Source organism: Micropterus salmoides, unplaced genomic scaffold (genome assembly GCF_014851395.1).
Source record: "Micropterus salmoides isolate LMB-PRFRI ecotype aquatic unplaced genomic scaffold, ASM1485139v1 Ms_hic_scaffold_20, whole genome shotgun sequence".
Taxonomy (NCBI): Eukaryota; Metazoa; Chordata; class Actinopteri; order Centrarchiformes; family Centrarchidae; genus Micropterus; species Micropterus salmoides.
In genome coordinates this window covers 8,774,579-8,795,770 of record NW_024041151.1, presented here as the reverse complement: position 1 = coordinate 8,795,770, position 21,192 = coordinate 8,774,579, and the positions used below count along the sequence as shown (strand labels likewise).

The window sequence follows — 21,192 nt, the reverse complement described above, 5'->3', positions numbered from 1 at the left end:
ATCTGCATGGTCAGATACAACTACATAAGTATGTAAATGGAAAAGATATTTAATCGTTTGGGTGAACTGACCATTTAATGAAAGGTGCGGGGTGTCATTGCTGCAGCTTGCTTACAGATCCAGCCCTTCCTATTCTCCTCTCCTAATATCCCTTCCCTCCTGTCCCATCTTCACATCAACTGCCGAGCGGAGGCAGCACAGCTAATTGGAAACGACCTGAGAGCCGGTGTACGTATGTGTGCGTGTGTGTGTCATTCGATCTGTCTCTGACCCTGTGAACTGCTGCCTCTGGCTAAAACATTAACAGGGGAACATTAGGCCCTCAACTGCCTCCGCACGCCATTGTCAGACCACTGCTGTTAATGCACTGACCAAAATAGATGAATGGAAATAAATAAGTCTACGAAAAGCCAGGAAAGCCTCATCATGTATGGCCTGCAAAAGCTCACAGTGGTGTGTAAATTAATGAGGGAAAGAGGGAATATTGTAACACTAGTCTGCTCATTTGTCTGCCCACTTGAGCTTGTGCTCCCCGTGTGCATCTTTTGAATAGCCACACCTGCTGAACTGAGCAGCACAAAGCCGTACCCAGCAGAGGCACGCGCAGATGTATGCGCTATATTAGTTTCCCCACTGGTGCTTGTGCATGTGAAGTACATTGACGCCTAAAGGGCACGGGGAACAGTGCACCCTTTATCCTCCATGCCTTCCAGCAGTGGGGGACATTTCACTGTAGTGCCTTTGAAAGGGTCAATAATTTAAGTCCTTTCTGACACGATTGATTGGTTTCTTGGGCTGCGTGCCTCAGGTTTTAATTATTTTGTCTGAGCTTTTATTTGCAACAGTTTAATTATCATCAATCATTAAGATGTTTATTGGTGAGTGGTGCTGCTGGAGCACTAAGACAAATGATGCTGAAATTGCTCTCATTATCACAGGTCGTATATCCAGAGGGGATTGGGCTGCCCTGTGAAAATGCGTGAACTGACGTAACTCAGCCTGAAAGCTGTCTGAGAAAAGCTTCTCATTAATGACTGTAGCCAAGAAATACTACATAAACACTGCATATCTACCTCACACTCATGTCAAGGTCAAGAGCTTTGGTATGCAGTGTAACAAAGCCCTTGACTAACGCCTCAGATAAAACATCACCAACAACATAACATCAGGTTATTTTAAAATCCACAGACAGAAGAAACAGTTGTCAGATGTGTGCCCCCAACCTCCATCCCCACCTGCTGCCCATCTAGAGGGATGACCATGTGAGGAATCACAGTGGGTAGACTCCTCTGCCGGCTGTGGCTCCAGGTCTGAAACAGCTTTTGCTGGTTCTCCAGCCGTTCACGCTCCCTCTCCACATTCCTCTGGCCCTCCCTGAGCCGCTCCAAGCTCTGCTGGTACTCCTCCAGCTGCTCATCCAACTCTTCCCTCTCGCGCCTCAGCCTCTCCGCCTCCAGGTGGCACTGCCTCTCCCTCTCCTCCAGCCTGCTCTCCTGCTCCCCCTGCTGGCTCTCCCTGGCCTGGCACTCCCTCTCCCAGCGTTCCTTTTCTTGGCGTAGTCGGCCCTGGAGCCGCTGAGTCGCCGCCACTTCCTCCTTCCGCTTCTCCAGGTTACGCTGCTTCTCCTGTTCTTGTAGGGTGTTACCCCTGATGCTTGAAAGGTGCCGTCGCTGGGCGCGGGGGGAAGGGCGCCCAGTCTCTTGGAGGAGGAGCCTCTGGACCTCATAGCAGCTGTCCTGGATGGTCACCATGGCCTGGCACAGAAAGTGAAGGACACAGAGATAGGGTTCATGAAAATGCAAAAGCTTGACTACTACTTAACCACATGTGAAATACTCACAACAGGCAGTAAGAGAAGGTGATTTGAATGGCAAAACATGATGGAAATTATGATCAGGCTCTACTGGGTGCCCTGACTTTTTATGTGTTAAGGCAACAGCATCTCTTTAAGTGGTGAAATGATCCCACCCCTACTGGAAAAACTGTGGTTTTCAGGTTTGTATGCATGAAGGGATACATAACTTTGAATATGAAAATATCACTGAGATCAGAAACTCACACAGATTTGCAAAAGTGCGTATACACAAGCCCCTATGCAAATACACACACACACTCTAAATTTACATTTTTTACCCAACAGCAGAGTGTGGGTATAGTGAAACAAAAGACCCTCATATGTCTCTCAGCAGGAAAAGATCAGTAGGCTCCCATAGCTCGCTACCTTTGGCTTCAAACAACCGAGTGCAGTGTTGGTTCTCTGTTTACTGAATCTGTATATTTAAGCCTTTATCTTGACTGAGTATGACACTAACATTGCATGAATAGGATCTTAATGACAACACAAGAGGTTTGTTCATTTGCTGAATTGCTCATAATAATATAATTTACAGTAGATTATATGATACAAATATAATAATATAACCGAGGGCTGAAAGCAGGATAAAAAGAAGCTTATGGTTAAGTGTATGTTGAGTAACGTACTCACCTGCAGACTGTAGAGTAACTGCATCAGGCTTTGGACACTTTGAGCAACCTGTTAATGGACAGCATCACACACAACATGCAGATTAACAAACATGCTTTGTATTTCATGTATGATTTTGAGGCAAACATGTCTATTTCTGTGCTAAACAACGAGTTACACTTTAATCACAGGGAAGTCAAAATATTTTCCTCTCATGGCAAGCTAATGGAGAGTCAAAATTTAAAGTTGCATTCATGCAACACTTGCGCCACCGTGAGGCCGCATGATGTCCTACCTGTTAAAGGTTAAATTATCACATTGCAGTCGATAAGAAAGTGATTCCCTCTTTTCCGAGTCATTTACCTCACAGGTCACAAAAAGCTGCAAACTGTAGCACAACTGTGGTAATTGGAATAACTCTCCATATCCATTTTTAATGTTGCAATACCTTTGGGAACTAAATTGACTTCTTCCATTATTATGAGCTTATCAATAATTCATCACATTAAGACTGAAAGGTAATTCTAATAGATTGCACTGAATTATTAACACAACTGTGAGGAAATGGAAAGAGGTGACAGTCAAATGCAGGCTGCAAGAGGCTATAATGACCTATAATACCTCTGCAATACCATGACAACTACAGTAATGGAAAACACATCATATTGCTGCATCAATATTTAACTTAAAAACATAAAATACATCATACAAGAATAGCTATAAGCTAAATACATTTTATATACCGGAGACTGTGCTGTACCTTCAAATCAACGTCATTTGTGCCTGTTTTTTGCAAGAGAGCTGGGGACTGAAGCACAAGAGCCTCAGTACAACCCCCCTCCCTGGTCTCAGGGTTTTCAGGTGAGGCCTCAGAGTCTGAGGGGGGCTGTACAAGTGTAGCAGGGCTGACAGGAAACACAGAGTCTGTGTCAGAGTCTGGGCTGTGACTTGATGGAGAACAGGTCCTAGATGACAGTGTGGCTTTCAGGTTCTCAGCTGGGAAACAAAAACAGTGTGAAACTGAGTGTGCTGTTCAATCAATTTAAACAATTAAATATGAGACTGACAGTTCTATTAGAAGAACATTATAAAATATTTTGTGACTCCACAATTATCCTTTGTCAGGGAAAAAATGTTCTTCTTGTCCCTCTAAGACTTCTAAGAGATAATAACCATCCATCCATCCATTATCAACTGCTTATAGAGGGTACAGGGTCGCGGGGGGGCTGGAGCCAATCCCAGTTGACCTTGGGGTGAAAGGCAGGGTACACAGGTCGCCAATCCAAGATAAAGACTAAATAGACTAGATTGTTAATCTGATTGCTAATTTGTTACATTATACCAAAACCCCTGATACATTTATACCACTAAAACAACTGGACTGCAATTGTCAATGAATGTATGTAGAAACTGATCTTTAGCAAGATAACTATATGAATAATATATAAAATACTAGGGGAAAGATACAGTATATGCACTATATATATATATATATATAAAAATTACTATATATACATATATGTGCCTATAGGATCCCATCGCACACTTAAAAATGTCATATCTGCTACACATTATGGTGTGTTATAAACCATTTATTAAATGTTTATATAGTGCTTATAAATGCTAAATAGGGGGGTCAAAGTAACCATTGCCATTTCTTATGTATATGTAAAAGTATATGCAAAATGTCTCACCCTCTTGCAGAGCTGCAGCCAGCAACACGGCAGCCTGTGGCAGCTCCTCTGAGTGAGGCTGGAAGAGCAGTCGCGGTTCGACCAGCAAAGCGTCCGTCCTCCCACTCAGAGCAGAGAGCTCTGCGTAGAGCTGCAGCTTCTCCTCCAGGCTGGAGCAGATCCGCTGGTCCTGGCTCATCAGATTCTCTGATACACAAGTTCATAGGGTTCACAGATCAAGATGTGTTGAGATGTTAACTCTGGGTTAGAAAAATAATCAAGACTTCCAAATACCTTGGAACTTTTGAATCTTCTGAGTACGAGCCTCAGCAGCTCGCTTCTCCTCTTCAGATTCACTTGTGTATTCCTCTTCTTCTTCCGGACAGCTGAGCAGAGAAAACAGCAACTGATGGTTAGACTCACAAATAGTGATATCTGAATATGTAGTTTACACAGACTTACATACCTCTCTACAGCCTCTCTAATGAGCCTCATCCAGGTGTTTCTCTCCTCTTTGGATGACGTGTGGACCTCGTACATTTCTGGCCCGGCGGTCGATGCGCTGATCAAAAACATCCCTCTCTCTTCATTGGCTACTTCTCGCACGATTAACTTCTGCAGTGCGACGACTGGAGGCTTCTGATCCTGAAGCACATTAAAAGTGCAGCGGAATAACATATTACATGATGTTATAGTGGCCCAAGATAAAACAGAGCAGGTAATAGGGTGTAGCATCATGACAGAGACACAATTTTGATCTGGTAGATCAATCCGACATAACCAATGTGTGCGTACCACAGTGGCAAATGTATACTTCTGGTCTTTTTCTTGCAGGAAGATGAGTGTATCTATTAGAAGCAGTGCCAGGACATCTATGGAAGTGAGGATAAGCAGGAAAGAATATTAAAAGGATGCTTTAATAACATATTAATTGAACAACTAAGTTTATGTTGTCTCACCTTTAAGTCGACCAGTAGCAGTCTTCCACAGAAGCAGGCCTTGGTGTTTGAGCGTTTGTCCCGGCCCCATCATGTCCTGCTTGCGGAAGGTGTAGCCGTTCTTCAGTTTGGCTGTGCTGCGATTCTCCATGCGATTCCACACTTCCTGTAACCTCTGATGCCGCTCATATTCACTGACACTCAGGTCCACGGCTGCTATCACCTCTCGAATCTGAATCAGTGCTTGCGAGATGTCCGCATGCTCCTCTGTTTCCTCTGAGGGATCAGGAAGGAGAAATACATGAAGACTGAAAGAGATATTTTGTTCTACTTAGTGTATATTTTCAACTGAAATAATGTACATCATGCTGTTACTGACAAGCACTTTGTGTCAACAACAGCTTTGTGGCCCATAGGACCATGTATCCAGCAGAGGGCAGTAGATGACTGACCTTGAGTATATTGTAGGATCCTCTCCAGCAGCACTGGGTACTTTGTAATCCTTTGGGTTACCAGCAAGATGCACTCTGGGATCTCCCTCCGTCTCACCAAAGAATTATTACCTTGTTGCTTCAAAAAGACAGATCAAGAGTTATGCTACATCTCTCTCGGCAGGAATGTAGAGATGCTTTTATTTTGAAACTGATAGAAAGAAAGATACATTTGTAAAAAAAAAAAAAAAAGAAGGGAAAAAAGATGCTCTGGGAAGGTTAAGTACCTTAATGAAGATCTGAAATCTCTTGTTATGCTGCTGGAGTTCTTTGAAAAAGCTGACCGCTTCATTGTGACGACTACAGAAATCTCCATATACCTGTTTCATTTTCTCTTTGTTCTCATCTGAAAACTGCAGAAAAATACACACACCCAGTGATGAATATCCTCACTGGTTTCCATCTATTGAACTTAGGAGAAAGGTAGTCCCAGGAGACCAGCTAACCTGTTGGAGCAAGACGTCCCCTATTCGCTGGATGAGGTAGTTCCTGTGTCCATGGGGCTGGGCTGAGCTCTGTCGTCGCTCCTTCATGGCAGCAAAGAACGCATGGTGGAAGAGAAGCAGCTGGTCCAGACAGGGGAAGACCCGCTCCACCGCTTCTGTATCTAGCTGCACTTCCTCCTTCATCCCTCGCCGAAAAACCTCTGCCATGATGTGTAGTGTCTGTAGGTGGTGAAGCTCAGTCTGCATCAGCTCTGCATCGGAGGTTCAACATGTGGTCACTCAGTGTGTGCATCAAATAAAACCTTGGATTATATCACGCCACAAAGCTTAGTCTGGTACTCAATCGTAGCAATTTTACAATTATGAAACAATTACATGTTGTTACAGTCATTTTATATATGAAATACTGACACTGGTGACACAGATGACAAATTCCAGTGGTCTTCTTTCGTAACTCTGACATCTGCTTACCATAAATAACATCCTGCCTCTTGACAGCTCGTTTGTCCTGCTTCTTGCAGAACTTGTGCTCTACTGTCAGACTCCACGACTCAGCCTCGTAATCCACAGCATCAGCCGACATGTCACTGTTGATATATGTGTCCACACAGTCTATGTCGAGAAAGAGGTACAAAATCACTTTTAATCCAAACTGCCACGATTCAGTTCCATTAATCAGTATTTATAACACTTACTGAGCAGAGACAGGGTTCTTAACTTTCAACCATCTCAATATACTTCTTAAGCCCTGGGGCTAATAAAATGGTATTTTAAGAGACGCCAATCTGTTTTTCAAGCATTTCCTGTTTTGTAACTCACAGTATTTAGTACTTAGTTGGCAGCTTATTTAAATTTTCTCCCCATCAGTTGTGGGGATTGTAAAAGGACCTAAAAGGAACTACAATGGTGAGCATCTTCTCAAAGAAGGAAAAACAACATCTGGGTACATGATAAATGTAAAAATTGGACACAGATCTGCTCCTTTTTTGGTATTTTTCTTTGGGAATCTGTAAAAATTAATAACAATGAGCCTTATTCATGTCGTACCTTCTCCGAAGGATGAGTCAGCGGAGGTGGAGGACAATGGAGTCGGCAGGAGCTCTTCTGATCGGCTGGTCACCTTCCAGGCATCAGACTCTGTCTCTGAACTCTCACTGAGCCGACTGTTACACAGAGAAGAACATGGACAACCATTAGTACCCCCAAATATTTACCAATAACCCCACATCATATATTGTAATTTATAAAGTCTGGGAGCTTTATGACCTGTCACTGTTTGGAAAACTCCCAGAGAGGGGGCACGACTGGGTCGTAGTGTCTTTCCTCTCCTTAGGCGCCATGACAGGTAGAGAGGTAGAGGTGGGGATCACACACTGAGGAGGACTGTCTCTCACTGTGAAATCTGTGGGAGAAGCAAACAGAACTATAATCATCCCAATTGCAACCACACTGAAACATTCAAGACAACATGTTTAAGAGATCTTGATAGCCTAAATTGCTGGTAACCGTTGACCCTTGTGTTGTAAACTCACTCTGTGGCAGGGAGGCTGTTCTATTCTTCACCATGGTAACTGCGTACTTATCCTGAAGTTTCTAAGTAATACAAATGAGAGATGCTGGTTACAGCATATAAACAATTGACACAAGGACATGCTCAAGAAGAATAAGTAGTTCAAAACCGCTTTTTATCCTAATATTTTAACACAATACACACCTTCAAACATGGGGGGAGAGACTCCTTACAGCCCTTATGGACAATAGCAGTGCAACCTGGGAAAGAAAGATATTTTTAAAGCTGGCAATTTATTTCAGAAAGATTTTCTTTTTTTTGCTACATTTGTTGAAATTATCTTTACATCCTGAAAGCAATCAATAATTCAAATGCTCTGACACACACACACACACACACACACACAAATCAGCATCTATGGCTGTTACAGGACTGTAATAAGCACGGCCAATCAGTTCATTCGGAATAAAATGATTGACTGGTCTACCTATCTCTCTACCTACCTGCCAACCTGCACACACTCTGTCTGTGCGCTCATCGCCTGAAGGGAGGGGGTGGGAGTTTTCAGGTGGATCCTTTCAAAATTAAACTATCTCTAGCTAGTTTCTCCAACATTGGCTTACTTAGCTTTAAGTTTATGTACATGTTTTTTTAGTAAAATATATAAATATAAGCTTCTTGAAATTACACAATTACTTACTGGAGCAATGCAAAAAGGTCTTTTCCAGATGCTGGTTTTTCACACACTACACACACGGTGGGGCCTAAACAGGAGCCTGTGTTAAGCCGATGTCCATTCAGCTGCCTATCCTTGGCCTCTCTGTCCTTCCCCTTCCCCTTGGAAAACCATGTCAGAGACATAAGCGTAAACAAAGAAGCCAAATAGACAGAGAGATAACGCGACTCACAACTACCAGCTAAGAACTTGGAGCAAAGCAGGCCTTAATTCCTATTTCTATACACCAGGGTGAAGATCCTTGTCAGGTTTTTATTTACAGAGTAAACTCTCCCACGTGTAAGTAGACATATGAGCCTGGAAGGAATCCTTGCATTTTTTCAATCTGTAAAAAGTCCACTGACAAGGAAATGGAGCATAGCAAAACAACACATGTGGGTTGGGGAGGGCATCCAGCCTCTGTGCTGACTCAACAAAGGATTAATCATTAAAGAAAAAAGGAAGGAGGCTGGTCACCATGTTTGGTCTGTCAACCTGACCTTGAGTTATTCCCAGAAACGTTTTCCTGGTTGTGTCTCTGAGAGAACATAAAGACTCGCATATTCCTTACCTGAGTCCAAACCTGGGATATTGGCATTTACAAAAGTATTATAATATTCTATACCATAAATACTTTTGTGAGGATAAATAGTAAAATGTAATCCAGTACATACACACTGGCACGTGTAGAGCAAACACTTCAAAGGGAACGTGACTTGTGTTTTTAAGCTATCAAATTATGCAGAGTGTGGTTTGGCATGTAAAGCTGGCTTGAATGTACAGCAAGAGCAAGTTTAAATTTTGTTTAGTTAATCCTTATATTGTAGCTTTTAAATTTAGATTTTGTGTTTGATGTGTGTAACAGCAGAGGCGTGGAGTTTTTGTGGTCTTGGTTTACCTTGGTCTTGTTGCGTGTACTGGACATCCTGCTCTTGAGAAAACTGAAGGTACGAATGACTTTGTACTTCTCTGACTCCACCTTTGTTGGGATATTGTACTTGTCCAACTCCTCCTCTTCAATTCTGAAGAAAAATTCAAATGATATCAGTGCAATTTGTTACCTTTGCTTTGTGTTCCATAACTTACAACACAAGAATTTACTGCTGGTTTGCAGACATGTATTAGCCGGATTTTCTTCTTGCTGAGTTTACAGGACAACAAGAGCAAGTACGATGGGCTTCTTTAGGTGCAGGCAGAAGGTCCATATGAGTATGAATTGTACAGCTGTATAATATTCTATGCTCAAAGGTAGGTATGTAAGGCTGGAAAAACTAGCAAGCAACAGCTACTTTTTGAAAGTAACCAAAAAAGATCCAACCCCCTCCCTTCATGCCTCCCTCCAAAGCCACTCCCACACATTTTCATGCACAGAGAGTGTATGGGCAGAGTGTACGTTGATAGGTAGGTAGACAGGCAGTTAGGCCACCCAATCATTTCATTCAGACTGAATGAAATGATTGTCTGTGCTTATTACAGTCCTCAGTTAATGGATTTTTTTTTTTTATATTTGTGTCAGTGCATTTGATTTATTGAATGCTGTTTGGATGTAAAGATTGTGAAGATGTAAAATTTCAATAAAGAAAAAATGCTTCTGAAATAAATTGACTATCCTAGCTTTAAAGTACACAAGCATATAACTGGTAGTTGAATGACAGTTCATCCAAAATTATAATTTCATCTGACATCGCGCAGCAAATAATTTCTGGTAAAATAAATGTTAGGGAAAGCATCAGAAATGATATTCTGATAACAAAAAAATCCTTGGTTAGTGAAAAAGTGTGTTCATTCTCTGCAACCCTGTGCTGTGGAAGTAAATTACTGTAAAATTAGTAGAATTGTTAGAGGCTAGTTACATGCCAAATGACAATGACAGATTTTTGGTTAATATTGTTATGCAAAAGACAATAATAACTATTGTTCTGCTGTTAGAGGAGAGGAGACTAGGATAGGAGAGAATGAGAGAAGACAAGAAGAGAGGAGATGAGGAGGGGAGAGAAGAGGAAACCAGCAAAGAAGAGGAAATGAAGTGAGGATACAAGGAAACTAAATGAGACGGGGAGTAAGGGGAGAAGAGGTGAGGACAGGGAGAGGAAACCAGCAGAGAAGAGGAAATGAGGAGAGGAGACCAGCAGATTATCGGAAACAAGGAGGAGTGGAGGTTGTGGTTCGTTGTCAGGGGGTAAATGTGCTATAAGTTTTGGTTAGGGTTAGTTTGTTTGAACTGGACAATTAAGGATGCTTGAATAGTCAAACAGGGGTCGACCCACATACTCTTTGAGGAACTCGGACAGGGTAAGATGTTGGAGGGACTCTGCCAGCTCCATGCTGCCCTCATCATCAGCGGACTGGGCTCGCTTACGGAACCTAATTTCCCTGTAAAGAACAGCGCACAGACGACAAATACTGACGTTTTAAGCCACAAAGGCCAAAGCGATATGCTGCAGTGACATATTAAAGATGCAAATCTGGTTGTTCACGTCAGACACAGCCAAACAGGCACAACAAGCTCAGTTTAGTCAATTTAATAAGAAATAATGCTTTTTGCTCTTTTACTCTATATTATATCGCTGAGTATATCTGGTATCTTCCACTTGGGATTGTTACTGAATTGTAGCAATTATTAAATTTGTTTTTTTTTTATATGAAGTAGCAGAGGAAATATCATATGGCATCATTCCTAATGGGACAGCAGTGAAAGTAGGCATAGAGTGGAACAGGAAGAGGAAATTATGTCCTTTTTTTAAACAGTGCCACTCTTCCTAGAGCAGCGAGAGACAATATAAAGCAGCACTGTCACTTTTTGTCATTATTTTACACTAGATCTTACTACACTCAGTCTTGCAAGTCATGAACCATAATGTGCTTGTGCATTATAATACTGAGTACATTCATTATAGGTTGAGACATGTATCCATGACGCAGCTGGCTATATCTGAAAACAAGCTACACAAGGCAAGATGACACTGTAAACCACAGATGAAAAACAGAGCAAAAGCATTGTGCTTTAGAAAAACAGGGCTAGAAGTAGCTCAGGGTCACAATGATATCTGTACGTCATTGCCTCTGTTGTCACTAGAAAAAAGCAGAAAGGATCAAAACACCAGCCACGCACGTAAATCCAGTCCTGCTTTATAAGGACAAAAGAGCATCATAAAAGATGGACCCAAACTTCAGAGAGCGCCCGCTGTCTCCATGTAACCTGGTCGTCATGGTTACCCACATATGTTGCTCCTGGAAACGGGGATTACATATTTGATTGAAAGTGCTGGCATTTTAATTAAGAGCAAAATCTGCAATGAGTGAGGCCTATGTGAAAGGCTGAGTCATTCAGTATTAGGACAGAAAAAGACAGAAAAAGCATCTGCAATACAATGTAATCCAAACAAGACTTAAGTAAAATAAAAGACATAAATACCTTTTTTCATGTGACTGCTCTGATATACTGGAGGCTCTTTGCTCTGTGAACATAAAGAATGAAGAGAAGTTGTTCAATACTGTGGGAGCAGAACAAAAAACATTAAATCAAACTGGGAAACAAAATCAGGAAGCTTCATTCTTCAGACTGTGTCAGAGTGAATATACGACAAAGCTTGTCAGGTTTCATTTTCATGCCAAAGAGCTGTTTGCCAAATTCTTACAACAATATATATGAAAGCTGTAGCACAGACACACAAAGTGCTGACCCCTCGGAGTTACTTCACGACTCTCACTTCCACTCCCGCAGCCATTCTGATCATAATAAGGCTGTGTCATGATTAGGAAGGCCATGCACATACACACATGCAAACACACGCCAAGGTTATTACAGTTTCATGACTCAAATTTAGTTTTGATTATTGTTTCAGTTCCCTCTTTTACTTTTTTCTCTATTTCTCTATTCACAGATTTTACATTTAAGATGATTTGGGGAGAAATAGCAGTTGGAGTCAAATTTTCATTTAATGCAGCAGGGAACATCATTTGTGTTTTTAAAAAGTGTTGGATAAATGCCCTCCACATTTGGAAAGCAATTGGCATTCACAATAGAAAAAACTGCTCTCTCCACACACAAGATTAAACAAAGCCCTTCAGAATCATGTTTCTGTTATGGTACCTAACAGAAACATGTACTGTACCATGTTTAAATGCACAGATTTATTAGGTACAACAGTGACATTTCACCTTTTAAGTTTAAATGGTTAGCCTGCTAGCCAACAGTTGCTTATTTAAACATTCATCAGTCACAGAGCAACATTAGCATGTTTCTGGACACTTAATGAATATAAGTCCAATATTCACTCTCATTTTAGCTCTGTTTTGGTCTTCAAGTTTGAAGAAAAGCTCTGATGCTGTTCTCCAGCTTGCTGCTAACTTTGTGTGTCTGCTGTTCAGTGCTGGGCAGATAGCATACGGTGAGTTTACTGGAGCTCGGTGAAATGTTGGTGAAACGTCTGGAGATGACGCTGATGGAAGCGGTGAGAATGAACCAACCACATTAAAGTTAGGTTGATCTAAAACCAAAACAACGAGCTAAAACAGCCTAAATATCTAATAAGGGTTCACTGCTACGTCAGGTTTTAATTCTCTGTGGATTAGTCGTGAATGTGATCCATTGTGTTAATCAAGTCAGATAGTTTAAAACTTTCATTATTAGCAGGTGACTCACTTTACAATAATAACCTTGACTCCCGGCCGCGCACACACAAGCACTGATACTGACAGCGGCGTGCTGGATTTTCTGGGCCTTAGCACAGTGTGGCGGCTGCAGGTGTCCAGTACTTACTACCAGGGTGGAGCAGAGACAGAGATTTAGACAGAGAGAGGGCCTGAAGGAGAGATCGGCTGTGGCTGACACTGTGGAGCACGGCATCTACAGGACACAGTGGATAGAGGGCTGCTCACACATCAACTACAGGGCGTGCAAACTATCACCATGCACAGTCAACTCCGGACTGACAGCTATTAAATCAGTATTTCATGCAATGATGTAGGTTCATTGTGAATATAAAAACAAAAAGCAAAGCTAGAATCCTTTTCTAACTGTTTAAGGAATATTTCAACATGTTGGGAAATATGCATATTTCTCTTTCTTACAGTTTAAGACCAAGATCCATACCACTCTCATGTCTTTCCGTTTTGTTTTTCAGGGCCGGCCTACTTGGCCTCTGGACAGAGCCAGGCTTGCAGTTTCCCCCATTTCCAGTCTAAGCTAATTTAACGGACAGACAAGATAGTGGTATTGATCTTCTCATCGTGGCAAAAAAGTGAATAGGAGTATTTCCCAAAATGATGAATATTAAGTGCTAAGCGCATTTATTTATTGGGAGTTGACTGTACTTTTTATTAGTAGTGAGGCTACAGTTGAAAGTCTCTCTTACACCAACTGATATTTTGTGAGACTGCCCCATTAGTGACAAACCAAACAAGTGAAGTTAGTTTATGGAAACATTGTTAGTTATGTGTTAGAATAAATATCAAACTATATGAAGCAGTAAACAGTCCCAGTTTTTACTGACCAGGGTTGATATCTGAAGTGTGGTTGTACCGGGCAAAACAAGCAGGACGCAAACTGATTTTGGAGGAAGAGTATGAATACGAACGGAGTCGAATCCCCTGGTTGCCCGATTCCTAGACAAGTGAAAGAATGATTAAAAACAAAAACATACAAACTTCAAACAATACTTCTCGTGATATAGGGAGAAGTGGAAATATTTGATGAAAGTGTTATAGACCCTGAGATGGTATTTTACTTTTATGGTGGGTTCACATGAGGAGGGAGACTGGCTGCGAGTGCAAGTAAGGTCAGGGGAGGGATAAAAGGTTTCCCTTTTATCTTCACTTTTCTCAACATCTGACAGGAGTGGGGAAAGTGGAGACTTTGACTCAGTGCCATCCTCTTCACTGTCCACTTCCAGAGCCACTAGACTGGGACTGGAACAACAAAGGACCAGTTAAAAGAGACACACAGACACTCGGAAATGACTGCCTTCTGATTGGATAAAACCTTCCACAATTTTTAATACCTGAGATCGCAGGTGTCCATGGGCAGACTTTCTGTCTGATTGGTTGGCTCAGAGGAGGCGGGATCGTTCAGCCTGACCAGGGCTTGGTCAGCAGGTGAGAGTGGGGGAGAGCAGGGTACAGAGTAGAAATCTTCTGAATAGGGTGGAGGAGTGTCAGTAGCTAGCAGAAGATCTTCTGAGTCCACAGTGTCCCATAACCCGCTGTCCGTTCCTGTGCTGTCCCTGGTCACACCACTGACTTTACTTGTACTATACTTGATGTTGTCATCTTCCGGCTAAAGTAAAAACACAAGAAAGGAGAAAAAGGTGCAAAATAAAGAAGCAATACATTTTTAAAAAAGTACCAAAACAGAAAAGACTAAATGATAAATCTGTGTTTAAAGTGAGAGGTTGATGCATAACCTGTGTCGGCTGTGTGGTGGTCTGATCGCTGCTGTTGATCATGGAGAGCAGAGGGTCTGTAGCACACTGTGTGAACTGGATCTGGTCTCCACTGGCCTGCATGGGATGCCCATTCACTGTGATAAACATACAGTAGAATCTCAGGATAGCTTCAGTATAGTTTAGAAACATTCAAACAGGCAGCTTCTTCATTTTCCAGTTAAGATCAACTACTCTACAGTACAGTAGTGTGCAAGATGTCTACGAGGAATTTGTTTTTATTCCGCTGAATGATTTACTGTCACAGAGCACGGTGAGATGCCACTTTTCATTACCATCTTTCATCCCAACATCAGCCAGATACGGTGGTTAATTGTCTGGTTGAATACAGAGAGCAGCTCTCAGAATAGTGTGAGACAGCCAGATATCTTAACCAGAAAACATATTTCTCTTTCACCAGATAACAAAATACAACCAACAACCATTAAACTAGACAACCTCCAGCAAATATGCCAGAAAACAGAAAAAATAAATCACCAAAGGTCTATATGTTTTCAATTTGACTTCAGCTAAGCCTTCTGTTTTCCTTCTAGTAATTTCATTGTGCCATAATTCATTGATCTTTCATCACTTAAATGTCAAGGCTTAGAGTATAAAAAGGAAAATGTGATGAGATACTGCATACCTACTGTTTGACCTTTAAAGGTTTGTTTTCATATAAACCTCCACATATCAACCTTAAAAGCAGCATGTCTATTGAAAAAAGTATTGACTTGTGTTGAGTCACGCTCTCTTTTATTTTCTTAACAATATGCACAACCTACAGAAGCCCCTGAGAGGCAAGTGAGAAAAAAGAATTCTGGTGATCTATTTCCTAAATTTGATCTAAATTGTTTATGACTTAAAAAACAGGTGGAAAAAAGTTTTTGCCAGGTGAAAAAAAACAGTCTGGGCAGATGAAAAACATTTATATTGTCAGGATCATATTTCAGAGTGTTTGTTGTTGTAATACTCATGTCAGCCACAAGAGGCAGAAATGCACCACTACCCCTTTGTTCTAAATAGGATTAAAATAAATAAAAATAAAAGCGTTCATGTTTTCCTCCAGGTGAGTTTTAATTACTCCATGCACTCTGAACACAAGGTACATCTATTGCGTGTTAGCAAGTTATGTAATTCAATGTCATCTCATGTATTATACTCCGTGCATCACCTGAAAGAAAACAAAGCACCATTGCAATAAAGTACAGCCTCTCAGAATTAATAGCAAGCCTGTAGATACTTAGATGTATTTACTTTTTTAACATGGGAAAGCTGACAAAATATATATTGATATGGAGTGACAGAAAAAGTATTAATTAATTTCACATATAATTGATTATTTCTTATGCATAGCGTATAGCGCAAGCAGCGTATTATTGTGCACTATTGTATATGTTGTAGCTAGTCAAGTTGGTGCTAATTTCAACTCCTTTACATACTATTGGATGTTTTAATCCATAAAAATGCATCATAGATGATTATATGGTTTATATATAAAATCTTAATCTGTAAAATAACTAGTAGCTATAGCTGTCAAGTGTAAAAAGTACAGTGAGAATACCGTATGTACAGTTATACTGTATGTACCAGTGCTGACATGATTGCATATCAACAAGGGTGGAGGATGGTATTTCTAACAATGTGGAAAATTACCTCTCTTGATGAGCAGCCATTTTCAGAGCTCTCTGTGCACTTTCCACCCAGACTTTGATGTCTGGGCCAGCCATGCATGCACTAATGTAAGGGAAATCCTGGGCATCACAGAGGCATTTCCTCTCTGCTGCTCTCACACAGTGAAGACATTAGCATGGCGCTCAAACATACAAGGCAGATTTCTTATATCCATTCATTGTATTTATCTAGTTTTCTCTATATATTTTTCAGGCTGCTTTCATTTTTATTTGCTCAAGTTAAACTGTCAGCATGTATGCACCGATACAAAAATCTCCACTCTATTAAATTTAAAGTATGGTGACAGACTGAAGCAGCACCAGTCTCAGCTGGTAGACTAATTGTCACACCGGCTAGCTCCAACAATAACTGATACTGCTGAGTTATGTCAGTGAAACCGGAGAAACCTTTACGATCATTTCGACAGATCTGGAAAAAACAATAACTCTGGATGACAACTTTATACCACAGCGGCCTCGAGACGCTCTCATCACAACTAAAATATTCAGCTCAACAGTGAGTTTGACAACTTGAGCAATACAGAAGAATCTGCAATCTGCTTAAAGAGGACAGAATTGGGATCAATGCTCCTGTGTAGTCATTCATCGCTACTTCACGGAGACACATTATCACACACACACACACACACACACACACTTCAGTTTATGGTCACAAAGTTTATAGGCTCCATTCCACAGTACTAGAGTCTCTCTTGAGTTTTCAACAAACTCTTCATTCTTCCACGACAACACACAGGAAATTAGCATTCACAGTAACCGTGGCAACACCTGAAACATTCAAAGTTTTTACTAGCCAGAGAGTGTTTGCACTAGCTGAGCTTATACAATCATGTGCGCACGCGTGTGGTTAAAGAGAATTCAAGGTTAACGCATGTGGCTCACCTAAAATGTCAGCTTTTATAAACCTGCGACATTTGAGCTTGTTAACATCCCCTTTCTGAGTTCATGTACAGAGCCCCACTGTCCGATCCAGGGGAGTCGGTGGAGGGGATGGCAGGGCGGCAGGCCAGAGGAGGCCATCTCCCAGCTCAGACAGAGTTTGAGTGGGACAAGCCTGACCTCATTCCTGTCTTTGTCCCAGTGACAGGGCAGATTCCTGGACTCTCAGACTCAGTCATTGCAGAGGCCAACAAGTAAAGACCCAACCTGTACCACGTAAAGACAGACTGCTGGAGGATAATACATCCGCTTAATCAAAGAAAACAGCTCATCAACCTCAGACAGAAGTGAATCCCTGTCTGTGTCTGTGAAGCAGTAAGTGTATTGATTTCCTATGATGTGATTCAAAACAGAGCTCTGCATATTGTGCCAGCACCACGAGAGAAAGCATTTCAGTCAGGGCTTCTCAACCAGCATATTATGCATTGTTCCCACACCCTGCTGTTCAGTACAGCCACAAATATGTTGTGGTGTTTTTTTATGAATTACCCATTCATCATTTAAGCCACATGGAGCTCCTTGCTAATGCCTGTGCAGAATAAACATATTCTCCTAAAAAGAGTCGCATTGGCAGCACAACATCAGGTCCTCTAGATATGACTCTACTATCCAACAATGAAAGCCAGATGCCAAAGTATTATTGCCATAATATTAAAATGGAAACAGTATTTTGGTCTGAATGAGTTGCTATTGTGTTTGCAGAGCCTAAAGAAGAAAAGAGAAGAATTACCGGATAATAAGGATGTGTACTCTTCTACATCATCGTCGTCATCCAAAGACAGAACAAGCTGTTCTTCAAAAACCTTAAAAAACACAGAAGAAGCATGAAAAATTCAATTATGGTTTACTTTAAAACAACACAGACATATGCACAGTTGCATGCTAGAACCAGCGAGGAACTTCAGAGGCAAATCTATAAACATTTATGACACACTGCGCCACAGACTCGCCTAGATAGATGTATGTATACTTACATTGTCCACCAGCGTCTGCTCTTCCACTCGGAGCTCCTTTCTAATCCCTGTACAAAATAAAAATATTTAACCAGAAGTTGATGCGTGCCACACTAACTCTCCGCCTCCTCCTCCAAAGAGTCAGGTCCTCTGGATATGACTCCACTATCCAGGAATGGAAAACTGGCCAAAAGAGATGTTGTGCTCGTACAAAGCAGCAGGTCCAGAGGAAGAGCACATACTCCCTACTGTGAGGTTGTTATTTCAAGACGATTAATTGACGGCTGCTGAAGTTGGAACAGGGTTAAGGTCAATACTGAGGTACACTTCCTGCTTCCCTTTATGAGTCGATTCTGCTGTCTGCCATCTCTATGGTTACCAAAAAACAGTGGCAACAGGTTAAGTGAGAGCTTCCAAATGTGTGCGTGTGAGCGTGCATGACAGAGAGACACAAAAAGAAAAATAAAGCAGGTACCGGTAGCACTGACAATCTGCAAGGATCTCTTTCTTTCTCTCTGTGGTTGCATGCCAGCCTGAGCATGTCACCCCCTGGAAATAAAACAATCCACCCCCTAAGTTTTCTCTGTACTCTGAGGAAGAACAAACACATGTGTAAAGGAGAGTGTGCCTTTTATGGTGCCTGCTGGAGGTGTTTTCTTAGTCTCTTTAGGTTGTAAGTGATGGATGTCTGACCACACGGCTGTTTGTTCAAGTGAATGTGTGGTGGTTCGCTTTCCACCGCTCTTCAGTAAAGCGTCTGCACTCGCATACCGCCACACACACACACACACACACACACACACAGCAAATAAGAGCTGTTGGTGCATGCACAGACCAAGATGATGGCAATACTAAGGCTGCGACTAATGATTATTTTTATTATAGAGTAATCTGTTCATCATTATTGTTGCAAAATATTATTTTGTCTCTGGTGTACAAAAATTCATTTCAAACTGTTTGTTTGGCTGAAAAACAACAGTCTAACATCCAAATACATTTACTGTAACATAAAACAGCAAACATCAGCATTGAGAAGCTCATTCTTAAATTGATGAAAGACCAATTGCTTATCTAAATAGTTATTAGTTAGTTAGTTTTCTGTCAATCAACTAATCGAGTAAAATATCAGCACAACTACAATTGTGAGTCTTTATGCGCTTTTGTCACTCTGTGTGTGTGTCTCACTCTGTGTGAGACTTTTGTTTTTTGCAGCTCATGTTGCACAGCTGGTACATCCATGTGACAGCTAACATGTGGATAATGAAAGAGAACACAGGTAACATGCACATGTCTGGATTGAGCTCACCCGTGTCTCATGTAGGAGACACACGCTTAAACAGACGCTTGATTGCAACTGATCACAAGTACGTACCTTCAATTAGTGTAATTGAGTTTCAAGTACTTGTACTTTTTATTCTAAAATCTATAAATCTACTCTATAAATAACAACTTCCTCATGCAGGTGGATCATGGTAAAAAGCATCTTGAGATACATCTTTGAGTCACAGATAACAAACCTCATTATCAGATAATAGCAAATAATTTCAAGAGTTCAATTTAATAAGGCACCTTACCTTCATCGATCGGAGGTAATTCCTCTTTGCCTCTCATGTCTACTTCACTATCAGCTTTGAGCTCATTGATCTGGAACACAAACAACTCTTATGTTATCACAGTCACACTGTAAATAACAAACAGCAGGTATAAGCTAAAGATTATGATATTGTACGTTCATACTGTCATAATTACTGACTAAAAAAAAGCTATAAAAGCAAAACCCTACAGAGTGACTCATTTCATTCTGCACAAGCTACTCACTTCACTACATGTGACCTGTCTCCTTTTCATGTTAACCCATCCCGCCCTCCGATTTACCAGCTGCTGTTTTGTTTACCGTTACTTGCTCAACTCTTATCAAAATGTCTGATTACTAAGTTAGTGGGTGTGAGAGTCAAGGACTTACTGTTAACACAAGCCTCAACAAAACCTGTGCAAATGGCCTTATCTTGACAGCAACGACACATTACATCAAGCACAGAGCTGCATGGGAATATTTTGTATTTATTTTTATACATTATGTAGTAGATGTGATTACAATAAGGCTTTTAAATAAATATTTTCCTAGTGGTTTGCTCTCACCAGTTTGAGGATGCTTTGGTCTCCCAGTCTGTCTCGGTAGATCATGATGTCATCCTGAGAGCAGCTGCCGGGTGTTTGCCGCACAGTCAGGGTCATGGAGTCTGTCCCGGGACAAAACCTCAACATGCAGGATTTGTCAGACCACACGCACCACACACCAGGAACAGGGCCCACTACAGGACCTGGAGGGCTGAAGAGGAGAAAGAAGCAAAAGCGCCAACAATTAGAATAAATATTACAGGAAGTGAAGTTAGCATAATGTGAATTTAATGAGAATAGACGGGAGCCTCCCCTATGAATCAGCCTTATCATAAGTCTTCATTTGTCAACATGCGTTCTCATTGTTATATCATTTGTATGCTTTCTCTCCACTGACAAGTTCGCAAGCTTTAGCTGTACTACTTCAATGCATGTGAAAATGTTGAGCAAGACTTACTGTATCATATATTAAACACATTTCAGGTTTCTAAATGATGCATTTTGTGTACATTTCCATTATTATTAAACAATTCTACATCCAGTTCCTGTTATCTACCTCTTATCACACCTGAAGCAACTCTGTTTTGCAATCTATTTTCTTTGTTGCTTGAGTAGATTTATGTAGTTGTCGAAAAAAGTAAATGTGGTTTTAGCTGTAAGTCTTGGGATTTTGTAGTATGTGTGTTATTTTACCAATGGAAAATAGTGTGTGCATTTATTGTCTTATAAAGACGTGGTCGTGGACTAATTGCATGACCTTCCCTTGCCATTAAAAAAAGGTTCAAGAAAGCCTTTAAACTCAAATTCCATTTGAAAAGGCTCCTGGAAG

At 41.1% G+C, this 21,192-nt stretch overlaps 1 protein-coding gene across 1 annotated transcript in view; it reads right to left on the bottom strand.

Annotated features, from left to right (window-relative positions):
- arhgef28a (Rho guanine nucleotide exchange factor (GEF) 28a) overlaps positions 1-21,192 on the bottom strand; it is a 40,597-nt gene that overhangs the window by 7,523 nt on the left and 11,882 nt on the right. The window contains 30 exon segments of the mRNA XM_038733524.1: positions 1,236-1,754; positions 2,486-2,533; positions 3,225-3,460; positions 4,159-4,344; positions 4,432-4,523; positions 4,604-4,782; positions 4,933-5,009; positions 5,097-5,351; positions 5,528-5,645; positions 5,794-5,919; positions 6,013-6,263; positions 6,484-6,624; positions 7,060-7,175; positions 7,279-7,414; positions 7,545-7,605; positions 7,727-7,782; positions 8,223-8,235; positions 8,237-8,359; positions 9,136-9,259; positions 10,509-10,610; positions 11,653-11,695; positions 13,000-13,086; positions 13,733-13,844; positions 13,967-14,147; positions 14,240-14,514; positions 14,642-14,757; positions 18,023-18,095; positions 18,267-18,313; positions 19,820-19,889; positions 20,385-20,574. Of these exon segments, the coding sequence (XP_038589452.1) occupies positions 1,236-1,754; positions 2,486-2,533; positions 3,225-3,460; positions 4,159-4,344; positions 4,432-4,523; positions 4,604-4,782; positions 4,933-5,009; positions 5,097-5,351; positions 5,528-5,645; positions 5,794-5,919; positions 6,013-6,263; positions 6,484-6,624; positions 7,060-7,175; positions 7,279-7,414; positions 7,545-7,605; positions 7,727-7,782; positions 8,223-8,235; positions 8,237-8,359; positions 9,136-9,259; positions 10,509-10,610; positions 11,653-11,695; positions 13,000-13,086; positions 13,733-13,844; positions 13,967-14,147; positions 14,240-14,514; positions 14,642-14,757; positions 18,023-18,095; positions 18,267-18,313; positions 19,820-19,889; positions 20,385-20,574 (4,153 nt within the window).